This window comes from Sprattus sprattus (genome assembly GCF_963457725.1).
Source record: "Sprattus sprattus genome assembly, chromosome: 5".
Taxonomy (NCBI): Eukaryota; Metazoa; Chordata; class Actinopteri; order Clupeiformes; family Clupeidae; genus Sprattus; species Sprattus sprattus.
This window is the reverse complement of record NC_137924.1, coordinates 45,115,618-45,135,123: the sequence shown is the minus strand read 5'-3', so window position 1 is coordinate 45,135,123 and position 19,506 is coordinate 45,115,618. Positions and strand designations below refer to the sequence as shown.

The 19,506-nt window shown below is 47.5% G+C and overlaps 1 protein-coding gene across 2 annotated transcripts in view; it reads left to right on the top strand.

Moving 5' to 3' along the window:
- Positions 1-691: 691 nt before the first annotated feature.
- neurl4 (neuralized E3 ubiquitin protein ligase 4) overlaps positions 692-19,506 on the top strand; it is a gene marked incomplete at both ends in the record, with an annotated part of 27,390 nt that continues 8,575 nt past the window's right edge. Inside the window, 20 exons of one of the 2 annotated variants that reach the window (XM_080838662.1) lie at positions 692-862; positions 4,086-4,659; positions 4,768-4,833; positions 5,148-5,602; positions 6,299-6,410; positions 6,531-6,619; positions 6,854-6,926; positions 7,279-7,552; positions 7,995-8,176; positions 8,522-8,607; positions 8,844-9,006; positions 9,534-9,744; positions 10,240-10,316; positions 10,448-10,526; positions 10,740-10,909; positions 11,459-11,587; positions 11,942-12,087; positions 12,480-12,698; positions 15,364-15,462; positions 15,980-16,123. In XM_080838662.1, coding sequence (XP_080694788.1) covers positions 698-862; positions 4,086-4,659; positions 4,768-4,833; positions 5,148-5,602; positions 6,299-6,410; positions 6,531-6,619; positions 6,854-6,926; positions 7,279-7,552; positions 7,995-8,176; positions 8,522-8,607; positions 8,844-9,006; positions 9,534-9,744; positions 10,240-10,316; positions 10,448-10,526; positions 10,740-10,909; positions 11,459-11,587; positions 11,942-12,087; positions 12,480-12,698; positions 15,364-15,462; positions 15,980-16,123 — 3,513 coding nt within the window. The remainder of the gene's footprint in view (positions 863-4,085; positions 4,660-4,767; positions 4,834-5,147; positions 5,603-6,298; positions 6,411-6,530; positions 6,620-6,853; positions 6,927-7,278; positions 7,553-7,994; positions 8,177-8,521; positions 8,608-8,843; positions 9,007-9,533; positions 9,745-10,239; positions 10,317-10,447; positions 10,527-10,739; positions 10,910-11,458; positions 11,588-11,941; positions 12,088-12,479; positions 12,699-15,363; positions 15,463-15,979; positions 16,124-19,506) is intronic. The other variant, XM_080838661.1, reaches the window with a different exon arrangement.

Genomic DNA, 19,506 nt, shown 5'->3' with positions numbered 1-19,506 from the left:
CCAAGCTGATTATTCTATGGGAAGACTTCACTCTGAACTGTAGGCTTCCTATTAAGAATCATACATCATACATACCTTGAGGTGTGTTTGTGGGGAAATGACAGAACCAGGCGGGTGAAATGGGTTATTCGTTCATGCATCGCCCTCTGGTGGACGGCCAAGGAGAGAAACCCCATTACAGGTGCAGCAGATGGGCCTATTAACTCAAGCGCTGGTTATAGGCTAATGTCAGGCTATGCAGAATTACAATATTTAAGATTACCTTATTGAAACGATCCTTTTTGGGTAAATGGAGCCATTCGAATTTCATTATTTTCATTATATTATTGAAAACATAACAGTTTTTACTGCTCTCCTGTTTGAGATAGGCAAGAATAACATTTTTACAATTTGGCCTTTCGATAGCCTCTTACACAGTTGCCTAAATAAGTGCCGAGTCACCTTATTGTGATAAACTCGCTGATATGGTGAACGTGTGGATAATTTCAGTTGCTGCTGAAAATAATCGCACGACTGAGTTACAGATGTCGTGTGCGCTTTGCTGATAATTTGCTAAGGTTTTGTCATAACTCGCTGCCTCACTGCCGTAAAATAGGTATGGTTTACCTTCTGCCGTAAACCATATTTGATTAGAAACCAACTGGTAGGTATTGGCTTGTCGTAAAAACAGTGTCGCGAACCGTGCCGCCCAGCGAAGATGGCGGCTGAGCTGCACCCGCGCAGCGGAAAGCTGATCGGCCTTTCGAATTCGAACCGAACAGCCCAGCGTAATCAGCCAGTTCAGGAATTTAATCATGGTTTGGTCCTAAGTCGGGAGCCACTTAGTGATCGCGATGTCTTTACTGTTCGGATCGACAAGAAGGTAAACAAAAATGTCACTAGCGGTGAAAGTGTGAGGTGGGAATGCGTTGGGAGCAGAGTGGGACCCGGGTTCTTGTGTCTGCAGTGCCGATCATATTGCATGGGCGTGTTGGGCTGGACAGTTCCTAACGAACACTGTTGAGTAGCAGACTTACTTGCATTTTCCCTCAACAGAGATGACTGGCCACAAAATAAAGTGCAGTGGTTTCATTAGCCGTCAGTTAGCTAGCCAGCCTGCCAATGTTAGATTCGCACACTCACAGAGTGCCTCCTTGTAAACATCAAGCTCAGGAGACAGCTCGCTTGCTAGTGATCAAGGCAGTGTCAAGTCAGTAGCTAGCAAGTGGCTGCAAGCTAGCCATCACTGCTGCATGGCTGTACTGTTCATTATATTTGAAGTGACGTTACACGTAACATGTGATTTGGCCATCAAGTATGAACAAACTATATCATTTATTGGGACTACTCTCAAGTTAAGACGTGCACATATGTGAACAGAGTGTGATCACGTATCGATATATGATCAGCTAACCTACTGTTGCTGTCAAATGCATCAAGCTAGCATGCGAGGGGGGCTTTGAGATTTTTTTTTTTACGTAAGCTTGCATAGGCTTTGTAGGCACACAAATAAGCCAAACAGTCAGGTCTTGCAAAAATATTTTGCATCTTAATATAACTTTAACGCCATAGGCTCAGACTTTTTTTAGTGGTGACGTTTCGGTTCATTCAATTGTGAGTGTTAGCTAGCAAGGCATCAATGTATAGCTAATGTTTGGGATAACGAGGGTTAACATTAACCTGTGGTTAGCCAGATCTGACCACACTCGTCAAATGCATAAGATACGCCGCTGTTGAATTTGTGCACCTGGGACCTCTTTATTTGTATCCATAGTAAGTATGTCCACTTGTTATTATTCTAGCTCAGACCTCGAAGGACAGTGCTCGGAATATATTGCTACCTATGTGGACGTAAACAATCTAACGGTAGCTAACGACACGCGATGTTAACCCTAAGGTACTGTATTTGCAGGACATCATACTCCGCTACCAATGACACCACGCTGACCAGCTTTCATCAAATAGGCTAGTTTAGTAGATTAATATTGTAGCGATGTTGGGCATGTGTCTTCATCGTTTAATTCATCCGAAATGGAATAACGTTTATTGTACGGCATCTTTCCATGAATGACCTTGTGTTTGGTTCGTTGGCTTTCGTTGCCTCCATCGGTTTTAAATTGCAATATCAACTGTGCCCTACAAAAACTGGCCGGTGCTTAATATTTGATAACTTTCATATTGTAATTTGCCATCTGTGTTAGCTTGCTCCAGTCAGCTGGACATGCGCGATGCCTGTCCTTTGCATAATGTCATTGTATCTTTGGTCCGTCGGGTGTGATTGTATTCATACGATTTATATTCTTTTTCTACTCCTGCGTAACCTGTTATCTGGCAATACTTCGTTTTCAACAACATGACATAAATAGATTAGCCTGTTATCGATGTACTCAATGTCACTCATGCCCCAGCTCCCATGCGCGCTAAGGTTCTTCCAGTATGATGTCGAGGTGTTAACTAAACCATCGGTCTTTTTACAGTATCTCGGGCACCCTATATTTCCACTTTCTAATGTCCTTAAGCTCAAAAACACAAGCTATCCGACGAACTTAAACATTTGTCCAAACCGATAAAATAAATAGAAAGCTAGGGTATCGTCGCTTCATGTCACAAGCAGATCCTGTAGTCCATAATTGTACACGGGGAAATCGATGCGCGATAATAACTTTGACAGGACTGAGCATAATGCCAACCGCGATGCCGCCCAACTGTTTATAGCACTGTTCTGGTTTCGGGATTGAGTATATATAGACATGATCGAATCGAATGTTGATTGGACTCTGACTACGTAGGCTAATTGAATGTTTGAATAACACAATTATGTTTTGCCATATGTAACAAGTGCTGCACTTTCAGGGACGTTGGGTTAATATGGTTGGACTAGTAATATTGTTGGTTGCATGAAAACAAGTGAACATAAAAGCATTGCCATTTATTTTATATTGGACCAGGACAGCAAGGGTTGTTGGCTGCGTGGCTTTGTAGGGCATCATCCTAGAGAGTGGAAGATGGAGTGCCAAAAAGCAGCTTCAGATCACTGGTCAGACCGTGGTTACATAAGCAGATAAGAGCAATGGAGAGAGATGGAGAAGAAGAGGGAGAGACAGATGGATTGGCAGATAAAGCTTTCAAAAGAGAGGGACAGAGAGAACAGAGGGAGATCTCTCCTCAGCATCACCGGGGCGAGCAAGCACACCCATTGTCGACTTCTCAACTCCCTAACCTAGATCTGTCCAGTTGGTGTGCTACTGCCTTACATAGCACCAAGAGGACACATGCAAATCTGTGCCCAGAGTGTAGAGGAAGAGGAGGAAGATAAAGAGGAGGAATAGCAGTGGGAATGGAGCTAGGAAATAAGAGCGCACTCAAGAACAGAGAGGGGAGAGAGATAGAGATCTATGTTTGAAATCTGATCCGCCTCTTCTGATACAGCAGCAAGCCGGTTGTGGTTTTGTTTTGCCGGAGGTACGGCAGCACCTGCATGTAGGCTAATACCAGGAGGCGGGGATGTGCAAAGAGATAAGGCAGGAGTGCATAGGTTTTCACTCCAGTTCTGAGACACGTGTGACTGTCATAGCAGAACTCCATGTCAACTCTGTTGGAATGTTAACACGTGCTGAAACACAGCGTAGTTGTTTTTGTGTTTCCGTTGGATTTACTCGTTAAACCTGGCAGCAAGCAGTGAAAGGATGATCTAGGATGAGCCTAGGTACAAACTAAGCCCAGCCTATTTACAAATGTAGGCAAAGAAGGAAGACCCATAGTGATGACTGAGAATGTTGTGTATCCGGCACTAACTCACTGTGGACTGAGCAGTAGCGCAGCTAATTTGTATCCGTCATATTATCCGCCATGGATAGTCATCCACCCCTTTGCACCACCTGAATGTATTTCCTGACATTGAACCACTTCCCTCCTGACATTGAGGCACTTTCTCTCTCCCAGCACTGGGTTATTGGAGAAGCCAAACTCGGTAGCGCTATTTTTACCCAAAGGTTTTACATCCATAGTGAATTACATACACTTGAAAAAAGATGGTCCGTGAAGTGGAATAGAACCCACAGTTAAACAGGCTTGTCTTCTCTCCCCCCCCCCCCCGGTCCACCCAGGTGAACTCGTGGAGCGGCTCCATCGAGATCGGTGTGACGGCGCTAGACCCGGCGGCACTGGACTTCCCCAGTAGTGCCACAGGGCTGAAGGGCGGCTCGTGGATCGTGTCTGGTTGCTCGGTACTGAAGGACGGGCGCTCGGTGCTGGAGGAGTACGGCCGTGACCTGGACCAGCTGGCCGAAGGCGACCGCGTTGGCATCCAGAGGGACAGCCGCGGGTATCTCCACCTGTGGGTCAACGGGCAGGACTGCGGCCCCGCCGCCTCGGGCTTGCCGCCCCGGCTCTGGGCGGTGGTGGACTTGTACGGCAAGTGCACGCAAGTGACTGTAGTGAGTTGCGAGCCGCCTTCAGACGAAGAGGGTGTAGACGAGGGGAGGGTCGAGAGTGAGGACGTTGTGGGTGTGGAGGACGAGGAAGACGAGGAGGAGGAGGAGGAGGAGGAAGAGGAGCCGGCAGAGGGAATCATCGCTAGGGGGCGTGCAGCTGCAGCGCGCCGTAACCATGACAATGCGGTGATTTCAAATGCTATAGCGGCAGAGGCAGCTGCTTTGGTGAACGGAAACACAGAGGGAGGTAAGGACGACATGAAGGCATGTTGATTGTTTTTCCTGTCAACCCTGTTTGGCTGTTTCTGAAAGTCTGTTTTTTTTTTCTGTCTGTTTTTTCCCTCTCTTGCCTCAGCATCTGAGCTCTCAAGGAGTCACAGCCGACCAGACAAGTTCCCCCACACTCTAGAGCCAGATACGGGTAAGAGTAATCCTGCGTGCATTCGTTGGGTTTGTTTCAAAACATACAGTCATTTAGGGCCAGGTAATCTGACATGCCCCCCCCCCCTCTGCTTTTCACCACTGTTATCAATTTCTCCGCAACCGCTTTTGTCCTTCATGCATTTTTTCTCTCTCTCCATCTGGTCCTGCTCTCTGACCTTGTGCTTTGCCTTTCACATCTCCTTACTTCATTTCCTAACCTGCATTCTCTCTCCATCTGTCGTGCTGTTCTTACATACCTCCATGTCCCCCCCCCCCACCCCTCTGCTTCCTCCCATCTCTCCACCCTCGCAGTGCTGACGGAGCACCAGCTGTTCGACGTTTTCAACAACGCCATCGTCTCGCTGTACCGCTCGGAGGATGAGGGCGGAGGACACCTAGGCGTCGGGGGGGATTCAGACTCTTCCAGGGGGAGCATGGACACGTCCACGTCCAGGGCCGGGGGGAGCGGGGCCAGCGCGGGCCCGGGTGGAGGGGACAACAACAGCAGCAGCAGCGGCGGCGGTGGTGGGGATGGAACCACACCCAACGGGGATGGAACGGGCCATAGCCCCGTAGGTGGAGGTGCGGTCGGCATGGGATCGGGCAGCATGATGACCAACGACGCGCTGCTGTTCCACGAGAAGTGTGGCACGCTGATCAAGCTGAGCAACAACAACAAGACGGCCGAGCGCCGGCGTCCGCTGGACGAGTTCAATAACGGCGTGGTCATGACCAATCGGCCGCTGCGGCACAACGAGATGTTTGAGGTGAGTGGTGCGACGAAGAAACGCTACATAGGGGTTTACGAGAAACTATACGAGGAAACTCCCTGTGAAATGGCACATGAAGTTTTCTTGACTTTGCTGTTAACACCTCTTGCTGTAGACCTTAATGCCTTAAATGCACAGATTTGGCTATGACAAACTCCCTTGTCCACGTCAATGAAACAAGCGTGATTCCATTTTGATTTGATTTGATGTAATGCGTGCCTGAGAGAGTGTGAGAAGGAGTGAGTGTGAAAGAGTTCTGATAAGGAAGAAAAAGATCTGAGAGGGATCAGAGTGTGAGAGGATTATAGAAAGACTGGCAAAATGCACAGACGCAGACGCAGACCTGGCGTAGGAGCAGGCGCAGCATGAGAGAGAGACACACACACACTGTTCTGACGTACTATAAATACGGCGTGTTTAAGGTATTTGGGTCTGTTTAGCCTTTCCGACCTCACAACTGTTTTAGCTTTCAGGTGTTTGTTTTCTGGCCTGAGAGTTAAAAGTGTGTCAGTGTTTTCTCCCAGTGGCCTAAGGCAACCTTGAACTGGATCTATTTTAGTCTCCCTGCAGGGCAAGAAACTAGAAGAAGTGCACATCCCCATTTTAAAGTAATACAGTGACTTTGATACTTTGAAACCACCACCCACAGTGGAGTGTTTGGGGTTTGATATGACTTTCCTATGTTGTGTGCAGATCCGCATTGATAAACTGGTTGATAAGTGGTCAGGATCGATCGAGATCGGCGTGACGACTCACAACCCAAACAACCTGGACTACCCAGCAACTATGACCAACCTCCGTTCAGGTACGTGCCTAGTTTCACAGCTTGTTGTTAAATATTATGACCCGTGAAGTCCAAATGTGGTCCTCAGGTGACTTAAATGACTTTGTTATCTAAACGGCCGTCATGTGTTTGTGTTGACAGGAACGATAATGATGAGTGGGTGTGGTATTCTGACCAATGGCAAAGGTACTCGACGGGAGTACTGTGAATTCAGCCTTGATGAACTCCAAGTGAGTATGTTTGGCATGTTTGTGTGTGGTTGTTTTTCTGTGTGTACTTCTTGTGCCTTTGTGTACTTCTTGTGCTTCTGTGTACTTACTTGCATGTGAACAGTCTTAGAAGAATAACTGGAGGTCAAACTGCTGTTTTCTCTCTCTTTCTCTTTCTCTTTCTCTTTCCTTCTCTCTCTCTCTCTCTCTCTCTCTCTCTCTGTCTCTTTCTGTCTGAATGTCTCTGTCTGTTAGGAGGGAGATCACATTGGTCTAATGAGGAAAGCCAGTGGCGCGCTGCACTTCTACATCAATGGCATTGACCAAGGTGAGGGCTGCGAAATCTTCGGATTAATGCCGGATTCGGATTCTCAAAATGAATGCATTTATTTAGTTTGTGGTGCATTTGGTTGTCAATGTTTTTCCTTTTTGTGTTGTTTCTAAGCAAAAATTATGATGGATTACGTAACGTCACTCAGGCTAGTGTCACCAGGTCCCTTGCGCTTCAACGTCTTACTACTGATCACTCTCTCCCTAACAATTCAGCAGTTGTTTGCTTGCGCAGTCATCCCCTTCCTAATTTAAACGTGTTACTTGGATAACCCACCACATCTAATGGACACAAGGCCCAGTGTTTGCCCCCTTACACTCACTCTTTTGTTTTTGTTGATTTGTTGCAGGAGTGGCTGCAGCTCAGACTCCAGGTGTCGTTTACGGGGTCGTTGACCTTTACGGTATGGCTGTAAAGGTTACCATAGTTCATAACCACAACCACAGCGAACGTCTCCGGCGGAACAACGCTATAATGAGGGCGCTGTCGCCTGATGTTGGGAGGCCGCGCCCCTCCCTGTCGTTGACCCCTGACCCCGAGGCCCAGGACCGTCTGATGTTCCACCACAACTGTGGGCAGAAGGCCGCCATCATTAGTGAGGGAAGGACAGCACTGCGCCCTCAGTGAGTCAGCGGTTTATTTTCTCTGATACATTTTACTTGTCTTATAATTACTGGAAATAATTGTGGGCTTAAGTGAGTAAACCTTGATCTTTATGCCCTAGTTGGCTCCAAGTTATCTTACACAGTATAATGTATTGTCACACAGTTATCTGACTTATTAGGGGATGGATTTCAATAATGACCTGTATCAAGAAAAGATGGCCACTAATAACAGTATTGCCCCCCCCCCCCCCCCCTTTTTTAAGTATAAATACATTTGTTTAATAAAACTATAAACCGCCTTTGTTCAGCATTTCTACAATAACAACCATTCTCCTTATTATATATTAATAAGGGTTCCATGAAAGCGCTGTTGTTTGGTGAAAGAACTCTTCCTCTGTAAATCCTGTTCCGCTGAAGCCGATTGTCTCCACTGCCTTTAATGTCCTTTTTCCTTGGACAGTGCTACCGACGACTTCAACCATGGTGTGGTCCTGAGCAGTCGTCCCCTGCGCTCCAACGAGGTGTTCCAGGTGCGCATCGACAAGATGGTGGATAAGTGGGCGGGCTCCATCGAGATCGGCGTGACGACGCATAACCCCGCCTACCTGCAGCTGCCGTCCACGATGACCAACCTGCGCTCAGGTAAAACAAAACGTATCATTGCACAACCTCCTCCCAAAACACACACACAAACACACAAACACACAAACACACAAACACACAAACACACAAACACACAAACACACACACACACACACACACACACACACACACACACACTCATCCACAGCTACACACAAATGCCTAGCATAAGCCTTCTTCCTCTAGCCAGACCTAAACTGATCTCCTGATGATATCACTGTAGGCATCACACCATCAGTGCTGTAGTTAGTTTCTCTGCTTGATGCCCTCCGGAGTGATGTCAGCCTCTCCAGACCGGTGACCTCTGACCTTTGAGTTGACCCTTGACTTCCCCCCTTTCTCCAGGGACGTGGATGATGACGGGGAATGGGGTGATGCATAACGGCACCACCATACTGGACGAATACGGTCACAACCTGGACCGGCTCAAAGTGAGTAATGGATCTCTTGTCCCGGCCCTGCTGATCTGACAATGGTTCTGTAGTTCTGTAGTTCAAAGGTTCTGGAATTCTTTTCTAAGACAAACACATGTGAGGGTGTCGCATGTCAATAATTTGCTTTTTGCTCTCTCACTCCCTCCCTCCCTCCCTCTGCTTTTGACTTTTCTTTTTGTCTCTCATTCCTCCCTTTCTCCCGTTTCCCTCCCTCCCTCCCTCATCCTCTCCAGGCGGGCGATACTGTGGGGGTGGTGCGTAAGGAGGACGGGAGTCTGCACTTCTTTGTGAACGGTGTGGCTCAGGGCCCGGCGGCCTGGAATGTTCCGGCCTGCATCTACGCCGTCGTGGACCTCTATGGGCAAGCCGCCCAGGCCACCATCATGGATGACATGGGTAAGAGAGAGAGAGAGAGAGAGAGAGAGAGAGAGAGAGAGAGAGAGAGAGAGAGAGAGAGAGAGAGAGAGAGAGAAAGAAAAATATAAAGAGAGGAGACAAAAGAGAAAGAGGAAGGAAGCTAAAAAGAGGTGAGAGAGGAATATGAGTGTGAGAGAGAGTGATGGAAAAGGAGGGGAGGTAGAGAGGAAATGAGTGCAGAGATAAAAGGAGGATGCTATCATCAATTGAGAAGACCTGATGTCTTAGTATTATGCATGGAATGGAAATGCGGTAATGTTACATAAGGCAGGAGATAAAGATTTGCATCACATTCATACTTTGGCCTGGACACTCTTGCTCTTTTCATACCAACTTGCTCTTTTCTTGATTCTCTGCCTTTTCCTGTTTTCATCTTTTTTTTCAATATTTGTTGTCTCTCTCTCTCTCTCTGTCTGTCTGTCTCTCTCTCTTTCTCTCCTTCTATGTCTTTCTCTTTCTCTGTCTCTCTCTCTCTTCTTCCTCTCTTTCCCTCGTTCCCTCTCCAGCTGACCTCCCCCCTCTGCCGGACGACTGCTCGGAGGGCCCCATGGCCATGTCGCCGGGAAGTCCTTGCTCGCTCGGCGGGGGCAACGCCACCAACGATCTGCGCTTCCACCATCAGCATGGCTCCAATGCGGTCATCACCAACGGCGGCCGCACGGCACTGCGACAGAACTGCCGCAGCGAGTTCAATGATGCAATTGTCATCTCCAATAGGTGAGGAGCTCCTTCTTTGCACATACATATGGACGCCGGAATCCATAGGGTCAACAGGGTCAACAAATGCCTAAAGTGGGTCTCGGACACAAACAAAGTCCTGGATGTCCTCGTTTTATACTTTCAAACACCAGCCTATCATGTAATTTGTGACGTGCGCACCCAAGAACACATTATAATACTTAGTTTCATGTGTACACTGCAACCAGTTTGTTTCTCACTTGTTTTGCCAGACACCACCAGTAGTGATAGAGCGTCTTCTCTTCGAGACCCTTTGGTTAAACAAATGGGGCAGATTACTCGGTGTGAACAGTTGCTTGTACGAATATGTGTTCTATTTACCCCATGGGGTCGCCTGTCGTGGCCACTCTGGAGTGAAATGGACAGTTGTTCTCTTGGTGTGTTTTTTGAGGACGTCTTATTGAAATGGTATTTAACAGTTCAGTGCTGAAAGTAAAGCACCTATAAATATCCATGGCTTGTTATTTCCCCAAGGTCCCTTCGAGAAGGAGAGCTCTTTGAGATTGTGATTCAGAAGATGGTGGACCGCTGGTCGGGGTCAATAGAAGCAGGTGAGGGGGGGAGGGGTGTTTTTAATGTTAATGTTTGTTGGCTGGCCTGTTTGCCTGAGCGTTAAAAGGATCTGTGATGATGTGTTCCTGTTGGGCTGTGTAACATGCCTGTTGTTGGTGTTTGCTTTCAGGAGTCACTGCGATCAGGCCTGAGGAGTTGGAGTTCCCCAACACCATGACCGATATAGACTATGACACATGGATGCTCAGGTATGCCTGTGTGCGCACGTCTGTGCGTGTGCGTGTGCGTGTGTGTGTGTGAGTGAGTGTGTGTGTGTGTGTGTGTGTGTGTGTGTGTGTGTGTGTGTGTGTGTTAGTGTGTGTGTGTAATGTTTATGTCTATTTTTGGTTCTCTCGTACTTGCTCTGTGTGTTGACACCCCTACCCTTTTCCTTTTTGCTTCTCTTCCCCTCCTCCTCTCAGTGGCACGGCCATCATGCAGGACGGCAACACCATGCGCAACAACTACGGCTGTGATTTGGACTCGCTGACCACGGGGTCGCGGATCGGCATGATGCGCTCAGCCACCGGCGACCTGCACTACTACATAAATGGTGTGGACCAGGGCGTGGCCTGTACGGGGTTGCCCTCAGGTAAGGACCATTAAGAGAGAGAGAGAGAGAAAGTTGGAGAAAGAGAAAGGTGTGCTCTCTGTGACACATACAAACATATGCAGGGAAAAATGTGGTCAAGCATTAAAGGCACAGTCTGCGATTCTGGCTAAATGTTGTTGATATTTGAGCTCAACAACCAAACAAATCCATCTACAAATTCCATGCTTCTTAAGTTATGTGTTGATTGTCTGGCATAGTTTACGGCTTGATCTGAGCCACTGGGTTTCCCTTCTGCAAGGCCAGAACTGTGAACAAATAGCAGTTCCTTTGAGCGCACACACAAAGCAGACAGCCAGAGGACCCGGAGGAGCAATTTGTTTTGGATAACTATCAGGAAGCGCACCTTTGAGACCATACAAATATGCAGAAACCCAGGCATGCATATGGATGCACAGAGGATGTCTGCAGAGACCACACACAGTCACACACAGCTACCAGGGGACCTGGTGAAGCCCTCTTTCATATCTCCCTCTCTCTCTCTCTCTCCCTCTCTCTCTCTCCCTCTCTCTCCCTCTCTCTCTCTCGCAGATGTGTTTGCAGTGATTGACCTCTATGGTCAGTGTGTCCAGGTCTCCATCACCACCTCATCAGGGCCGCTGGACAACAGCCTGTGTACCAGCAACATCACAGAGAAGAGCTTCCCCATCCACTCCCCAGGTACCTGCTGTGTGTGTGCGTGTGCGTGTGCGTGTGCGTGTGCGTGTGCGTGTGTGTTTCTGCCTGCCTGCATGTTCTTTGTAGGTGTGCATATCTGTTTGGGAGGTGCATAACCGCAAAGAACTGCTAATTGATGATTATATGTAGGCACAACCTGGAGTAGTGTTTTAATTTGAACTTAAAAAAGCCCTTTTGCAACAAAGATAATTGATCAAACGCTTAAACGTTGAACTAAAACTTGTTTTTTTATGTGTATAATTTAAACCGAATCCCTGTTTTTGCTGGGCTCTGTAGAACTGTTTGCTCTCTGGTGGTGAGGCTCTGTTGTTGAAGGCTAACTCTGTCTTCTGCTAGTGGCAGGGGTGGCTCACCGGCTGCACAGCAAACACGGCAAGAACATGGTGCTTCTGGGCGACGGCTGCCAGGCACTCCGGGTGGGCAGCTACGCGCACGGCATCGTCTTCAGTGCCAAGGAACTTAAGACCGATGAGCTGTTTGAGGTAAGTGAGGGTGGCATTGGAATCTATGCTATCTGTATATGCTATCTATATATGTTAAATCCCTGATGCTAATGCTTTGGAGGCCTCAACCCTAGATCAGATGTCGACCTCACATGCCTATCCCTACATTGAACAAATCAGCTGCTCGCTAATCTAATTGGAGATCACACCTTACGCCACACGTGCCACAGACTAACCAGGTTACGGGTGTTTGAGAGGAGTGAGAACCTGAATTAGAGTAGGAGTTGACATGGGATTCAAACCCAGTTAAGGGTTAGGAAAGGGATTGGTGTAGTATTTATTGTACGTCGCTTTGAACAAAAGCATCTGCTTAATGACTTAATGTAAATGTAAATGTAACTAAATGTAAATGTCCTCCTTTTGTCCGTCAGGTGAAGATAAACGAGGTGGCAGAGCAGTGGGCGGGCTCGCTGCACATTGGCCTGACCACGCTGCAGCCGTCCGAGCTGCCCTCCTGCCCGCTCAGCGACCTCTCGCCCTCCCTCACGCAGCTCAGGTCGAAGGTCACCTGGCTGCTGGTCGGCTCGGAGGTGCGGCGCAATGGTGTGCTGCAGCGGCAAAACTACGGCTGCTCACTGGACCGACTCACGGTGAGAGAGAGAGAGGGAGAGAGAGAGAGAGAGAGAGAGAGAGAGAGGGAGAGAGAGGGAGGGAGGGAGAGAGGGAGAGAGGGAGAGAGAGAGAGGGAGAGGGAGGGAGAGAGAGAGAGAGGGAGAGAGAGGGAGGGAGGGAGGGAGGGAGGGAGGGAGAGAGAGAGAGAGAGAGAGAGAGAGCGAGAGAGAGCGCGAGAGAGAGCGCGAGAGAGAGCGCGAGAGAGAGCGCGAGAGAGAGAGGAGAAGAACACAGAGATGGAGGGAGATGTGAACAAACTACGGTGTACAGTGATGTGCTTCAGTGTTACAACCATAGCTCTCCAGAGATAGAGCGAGAGGGGAGAAAGATTGGGACAGATGGACAGAGAGAAAGACTGAGAAAGAGATGGAATACTATAGGGGGGAGAGAAAAAGAGAGAGAGAGAGAGTGCAAATCTGTGCTGGCTGGGCTGCTGCAGCCCACTTGATCAGCTCACAGTAGAAGGCAAGGAAGGGAAAGAGAGAGACAAGGACTTTTGAGAGAAAAGGAGCCTGGATATTTAGGGAGAAAGAGAGGGAGAGCGTAGTTAATATTAGGAGTGAGAGAGAAATTTGAGAGAAAAGGTAACAAATATTATGAAGAGAGACGAGAGAGAGAGAGATAGAGAGAGATAGAGAGAGAGAGAGGTTTGAAGAGAGTGCATTTAGGGAGAAAAAGAAACATAATATTAGGGAGGAAGGGAGGGAGGGAGGAAGGGAGGAAGGGAGGGAGTCTTCTATGATCCTCTGCAGTGTCAGAACTCTGGCTGCATGCTCAAGCAGCTTACCCCGAGGAGAAGGAGGGAGAGGTGTGGAAAGAGAGGACTGTGGGATGAGATGAAAGGAGGAGGGAATATTAGGAAGAAGGGCAGAACAGACGGCTGCCTGCTCAGGCGACTCCTAATGAAAGAAATGGGGATGAGTGGAACGAGAGAGAGAGAGAGAGAGAGAGAGAGAGAGAGAGAGAGAGAGAGAGAGAGAGAGAGAGAGAGAGAGAGAGAGAGAGAGAGAGAGAGAGAGAGAGAGAGAGGAGAGAGAGAGAGAGAGACAGAGAGACAGAGAGACAGAGAGACAGAGAGAGAGAGATGCGCTCCTGGGTCAGAACTGGGGCTCCTTGCTCAGCTGAAAGAGGTGGAGGAGAAAATGGAGCAAGGGAAAACGAATGATGAGAGAAGAGAGAAGAGAGGCATAAAAGATGGATAGAATTCCTCCAGCTGGACTGGTATTGCAAGGTCATGAGTGTGATCCTGAAGGACACACAATATACAGCCGCGGAAAAAATTAAGAGACCACTTCAAAATTATCAGTTTCTCTGGTTTTACTATTTATTGGTATGTGTTAAAGTAAAATGTACATTTTTGTTTTATTCTATAACCTACTGGCAACATTCCTACCAAATTTCAAATAAAAATATTGTCATTTAGATCATTTATTTGCAGAAAAATGACAATTGGTCAAAATAGCAAATAAGATGCAGTGTCTTCAGATCTCGAATAATGCAAAGAAAACAACCTCATATTCATTTTTAAACTACACAATACTAATGCTTTAACTTAGGAAGAGTTCAGAAATCAATATTTGGTGGAATAACCTTGATTTAAAATCACAACTTTCATGTGTCTTGGCATGCTCCCCACCAGTCTTTCACATTGCCGTTGGGTGACTTTATGCTACTCTTGGCGCAAGAATTCAAGCAGCTCGGCTTCTTTTCATGGCTCGTGACCATCCATCTTCCTCTTGATCACATTTCAGAGTTTTCTTTATGGGATTTAGGTCTCGAAATTGGGCTGGCCATGACAGGGTCCTGATCTGGTGGTACTCCATCCACACCTTTACTGGCCTGGCTGTGTGGCATGGAGCATTGCCCTGCTGGAAAAAACACTTCTCAGAGTTGGGGAACATTGTCAGAGCAAAAGGAAGCAAGTTTTTCTTCCGGGACAACGTTGTACTTTGCCTGGCTGAGGTTTGTAAAAGACCATAAGGATTGAACCAAAGCGAACTGGAGGTTCTTCTAAGTTCGTCTTCTCTGATGAGTCCAATTTCACAGTAGGTGCAAGACTCTGTGGCTTGTAGGCCTCTCCAGGTCTCCGTCTAACCATCAGACGACCATGTGTTGGGCAAAGCTGAAAATTGGACTTATCAGAGAAGACGAACTTAGAAGAACCTCCAGTCCGCTTTGGTTCAATCCTTATGGTCTTTTACAAACCTCAGCCAGGCAAAGTACAACGTTGTCCCGGAAGAAAAACTTGCTTCCTTTTGCTCTGACAATGTTCCCCAACTCTGAGAAGTGTTTTTTCCAGCAGGGCAATGATCCATGCCACACAGCCAGGCCAGTAAAGGTGTGGATGGAAATGAATGGTTGATGGAAATTGAGGTTGAAATGTGAGAGAGAGAGAGAGAGAGAGAGAGAGAGAGAGAGAGAGAGAGAGAGAGAGAGAGAGAGAGGGGAGAGCAGTGAAGAGAAGAGAATGAGGAAGTAGAGAATAGAGGAACAAGATGGGGAGAATCTGTTGCAGCTCCATTTATTTTTATCAGCTTACTCACTTTCATTTTCCATCTGCTTCTGTGTGTGTGTGTGTGTGTGTGTGTGTGTGTTTGTCTGTGTCTGTGTCTGTGTCTGTGTCTGTCTGTTTGTGTGTTTCAGGTGGGGAACCGTGTTGGAGTGAAGAGGTGTAGTGATGACACCATGCACATCTTTATTGATGGAGAGGATATGGGGCCTGCTGCTACGGCGGTAGCAAAGGTAGACCACACACACACACACACACACACACACCACATGATGCCTGAAACACACACACACACCACATGATGCCTGAAACACACATACACACACACACACACACACACACACACACACACCATGATGCCTGAAACACACACACACACACACACACACACACACAAACACACCACATGATGCCTGAAGCTCACACACACACACACACACACACACACACACACACACACACACACACACACCACATGATGCCTAAGTCGCTCAACACACACACCTGCCATGCACAATTTATCATTCCATTTCGTACATCCTTTTTCAAATGCACACACACACACACACACACACACACACACACTGCCTTCTGTTACCTCACCTGACTATGCCACATATTTTAGTATGCTCTCCCCTCATGCTAACTTCACTGACTCACATTCACACATCTATTGTTACACACACACACACACACACACACACACACACACACACACGCACACACTCATTTACACTCTGTGCCTTGCAGAATGTCTATGCGGTGCTGGATCTATTCGGCAAGGTGACGGCCATCTCCATCGTCAGCTCCTCGGTTTCCGAGGACACAGAGAGCGTCAAGGCCCCCTCGCTCTGTTCCGACAGCTGCAGCGAGGGAGAGGACGACAGCACACCGGTGAGGAGGAGGGGGATGGAGGGATGGGGGAGAGAGAGAGAGAGAAAGAAAGAAAGAGAGATGGAGACAGACGGGGGAGAGATAAAGGGGGAAGAAAAGAAAGCACAGAGTCAAAACCCCGTTCTGGCTTACCCAGATTGTTGCCCTAGTTTGACAACGAAAACAGCTGGCGGAGATGGCCAGTACCACCAGGGCTGGTGGTCGTAAATTCTGGTGATGATGTAAGCCTACCGCCGAAGTGTGGATTTTGCTCAGTCAGCAGTAAACAAATATATTCTATGATGTAGGCATACAGTAATGACATTTCTTGGTATTTCTGTTCACATGTTGAAGTCTAATTTGACTAAGGCAGAAGAAGAAATGCTGAAATGCTTCAAATTCATCAACATAAACATAGTTCCCTACCTCCCATACCTTATGTTTTCCCCATGCATGAAGGCTACTGGTCACTGCTGATCTCGTGTTTTACCCATCAGTTTCTTTCCCTGTCTCTGGAATATACCATCAGTATATCTACACATATAGTCACCAGTAGCCTCATGGTACGGAAATGAATACCTTTATATGTCCACTCTCTCCTGTTGATCTGATGCTCAACTAAACAGACCTTCACTCTCCTGGTTATGCTGGAGTTCTGGATGCATCATGGACTGCACCATATAGCCCACAGTTTGTTTCTAGAATAAAGGATCAAATTTCAATCTAATTATCGTAGAGTATCATAGTTACCTGAGACAAACCTAATATGCTGTTGTTTTTTGACTCCCAATTTTTTTAAGTCCACATTTTTACTAGGAAGAAAAAAAAACAAAAGCGATCAAAATTGGTCCAGTATTGCGTTAGAACGCTATAACCGGTAATCACAAAATGGCTGAACTAGGTAATCATGTGGGGCAAGTATCCACATCAAAGTAAACCACTTCAACAGTGCCATTGGTCAGCTTTAACAAACCCTTTCACTTATTGGCTTGGCTCTGCCTTCTTAGTGCCTCTGACCACACCTTAACCTCTCACTCTGACCACACCTTTATAACTCGCTCTGACCACACCTTTATCACTCACTCTGACCACACCTTAACCTCTCACTCTGACCACACCTTTATAACTCGCTCTGACCACACCTTTATCACTCACTCTGACCACACCTTAACCGCTCACTCTGACCACACCTTTATCACTCACTCTGACCACACCTTAACCACTCACTCTGACCACACCTTTATCACTTACTCTGACCACACCTTTATCACTCACTCTGACCACACCTTTATCACTTACTCTGACCACACCTTTATCACTCACTCTGACCACACCTTAACCGCTCACTCTGACCACACCTTTATCACTCACTCTGACCACACCTTAACCGCTCACTCTGACCACACCTTTATCACTCACTCTGACCACACCTTTATCACTCACTCTGACCACACCTTTATCACTCACTCTGACCACACCTTTATCACTCGCTCTGACCACACCTTTATCACTCACTCTGACCACACCTTTATCACTCGCTCTGACCACACCTTTATCACTCACTCTGACCACACCTTTATCACTCGCTCTGACCACACCTTTATCACTTACTCTGACCACACCTTAACCTCTCACTCTGACCACACCTTTATCACTCACTCTGACCACACCTTTATCACTCACTCTGACCACACCTTTATCACTCACTCTGACCACACCTTTATCACTCACTCTGACCACACCTTTATCACTCACTCTGACCACACCTTAACCTCTCACTCTGACCACACCTTAACCGCTCACTCTGACCACACCTTTATCACTCACTCTGACCACACCTTTATCACTCACTCTGACCACACCTTTATCACTCACTCTGACCACACCTTTATCACTCACTCTGACCACACCTTTATCACTCGCTCTGACCACACCTTTATCACTCACTCTGACCACACCTTTATCACTCACTCTGACCACACCTTTATCACTCGCTCTGACCACACCTTTATCACTCACTCTGACCACACCTTTATCACTCACTCTGACCACACCTTTATCACTCACTCTGACCACACCTTAACCTCTCGCTCTGACCACACCTTAACCTCTCGCTCTGACCACACCTTTATCACTCGCTCTGACCACACCTTTATCACTCGCTCTGACCACACCTTTATCACTCACTCTGACCACACCTTTATCACTCACTCTGACCACACCTTTATCACTCACTCTGACCACACCTTTATCACTCGCTCTGACCACACCTTTATCACTCACTCTGACCACACCTTTATAACTCACTCTGACCACACCTTTATCACTCACTCTGACCACACCTTAACCGCTCACTCTGACCACACCTTTATCACTCACTCTGACCACACCTTTATCACTCACTCTGACCACACCTTTATCACTCGCTCTGACCACACCTTTATCACTCACTCTGACCACACCTTTATCACTCACTCTGACCACACCTTTATCACTCACTCTGACCACACCTTAACCTCTCGCTCTGACCACACCTTTATCACTCGCTCTGACCACACCTTTATCACTCGCTCTGACCACACCTTTATCACTCGCTCTGACCACACCTTTATCACTCGCTCTGACCACACCTTTATCACTCACTCTGACCACACCTTTATCACTCACTCTGACCACACCTTTATCACTCACTCTGACCACACCTTTATCACTCACTCTGACCACACCTTTATCACTCACTCTGACCACACCTTTATCACTCACTCTGACCACACCTTTATCACTCGCTCTGACCACACCTTTATCACTCACTCTGACCACACCTTTATCACTCACTCTGACCACACCTTTATCACTCACTCTGACCACACCTTAACCTCTCACTCTGACCACACCTTAACCGCTCACTCTGACCACACCTTTATCACTCGCTCTGACCACACCTTAACCGCTCACTCTGACCACACCTTTATCACTCACTCTGACCACACCTTTATCACTCGCTCTGACCACACCTTTATCACTCACTCTGACCACACCTTTATCACTCACTCTGACCACACCTTTATCACTCACTCTGACCACACCTTTATCACTCACTCTGACCACACCTTTATCACTCACTCTGACCACACCTTAACCTCTCGCTCTGACCACACCTTAACCTCTCGCTCTGACCACACCTTTATCACTCGCTCTGACCACACCTTTATCACTCGCTCTGACCACACCTTTATCACTCACTCTGACCACACCTTTATCACTCACTCTGACCACACCTTTATCACTCGCTCTGACCACACCTTTATCACTCGCTCTGACCACACCTTTATCACTCGCTCTGACCACACCTTTATCACTCGCTCTGACCACACCTTTATCACTCACTCTGACCACACCTTTAT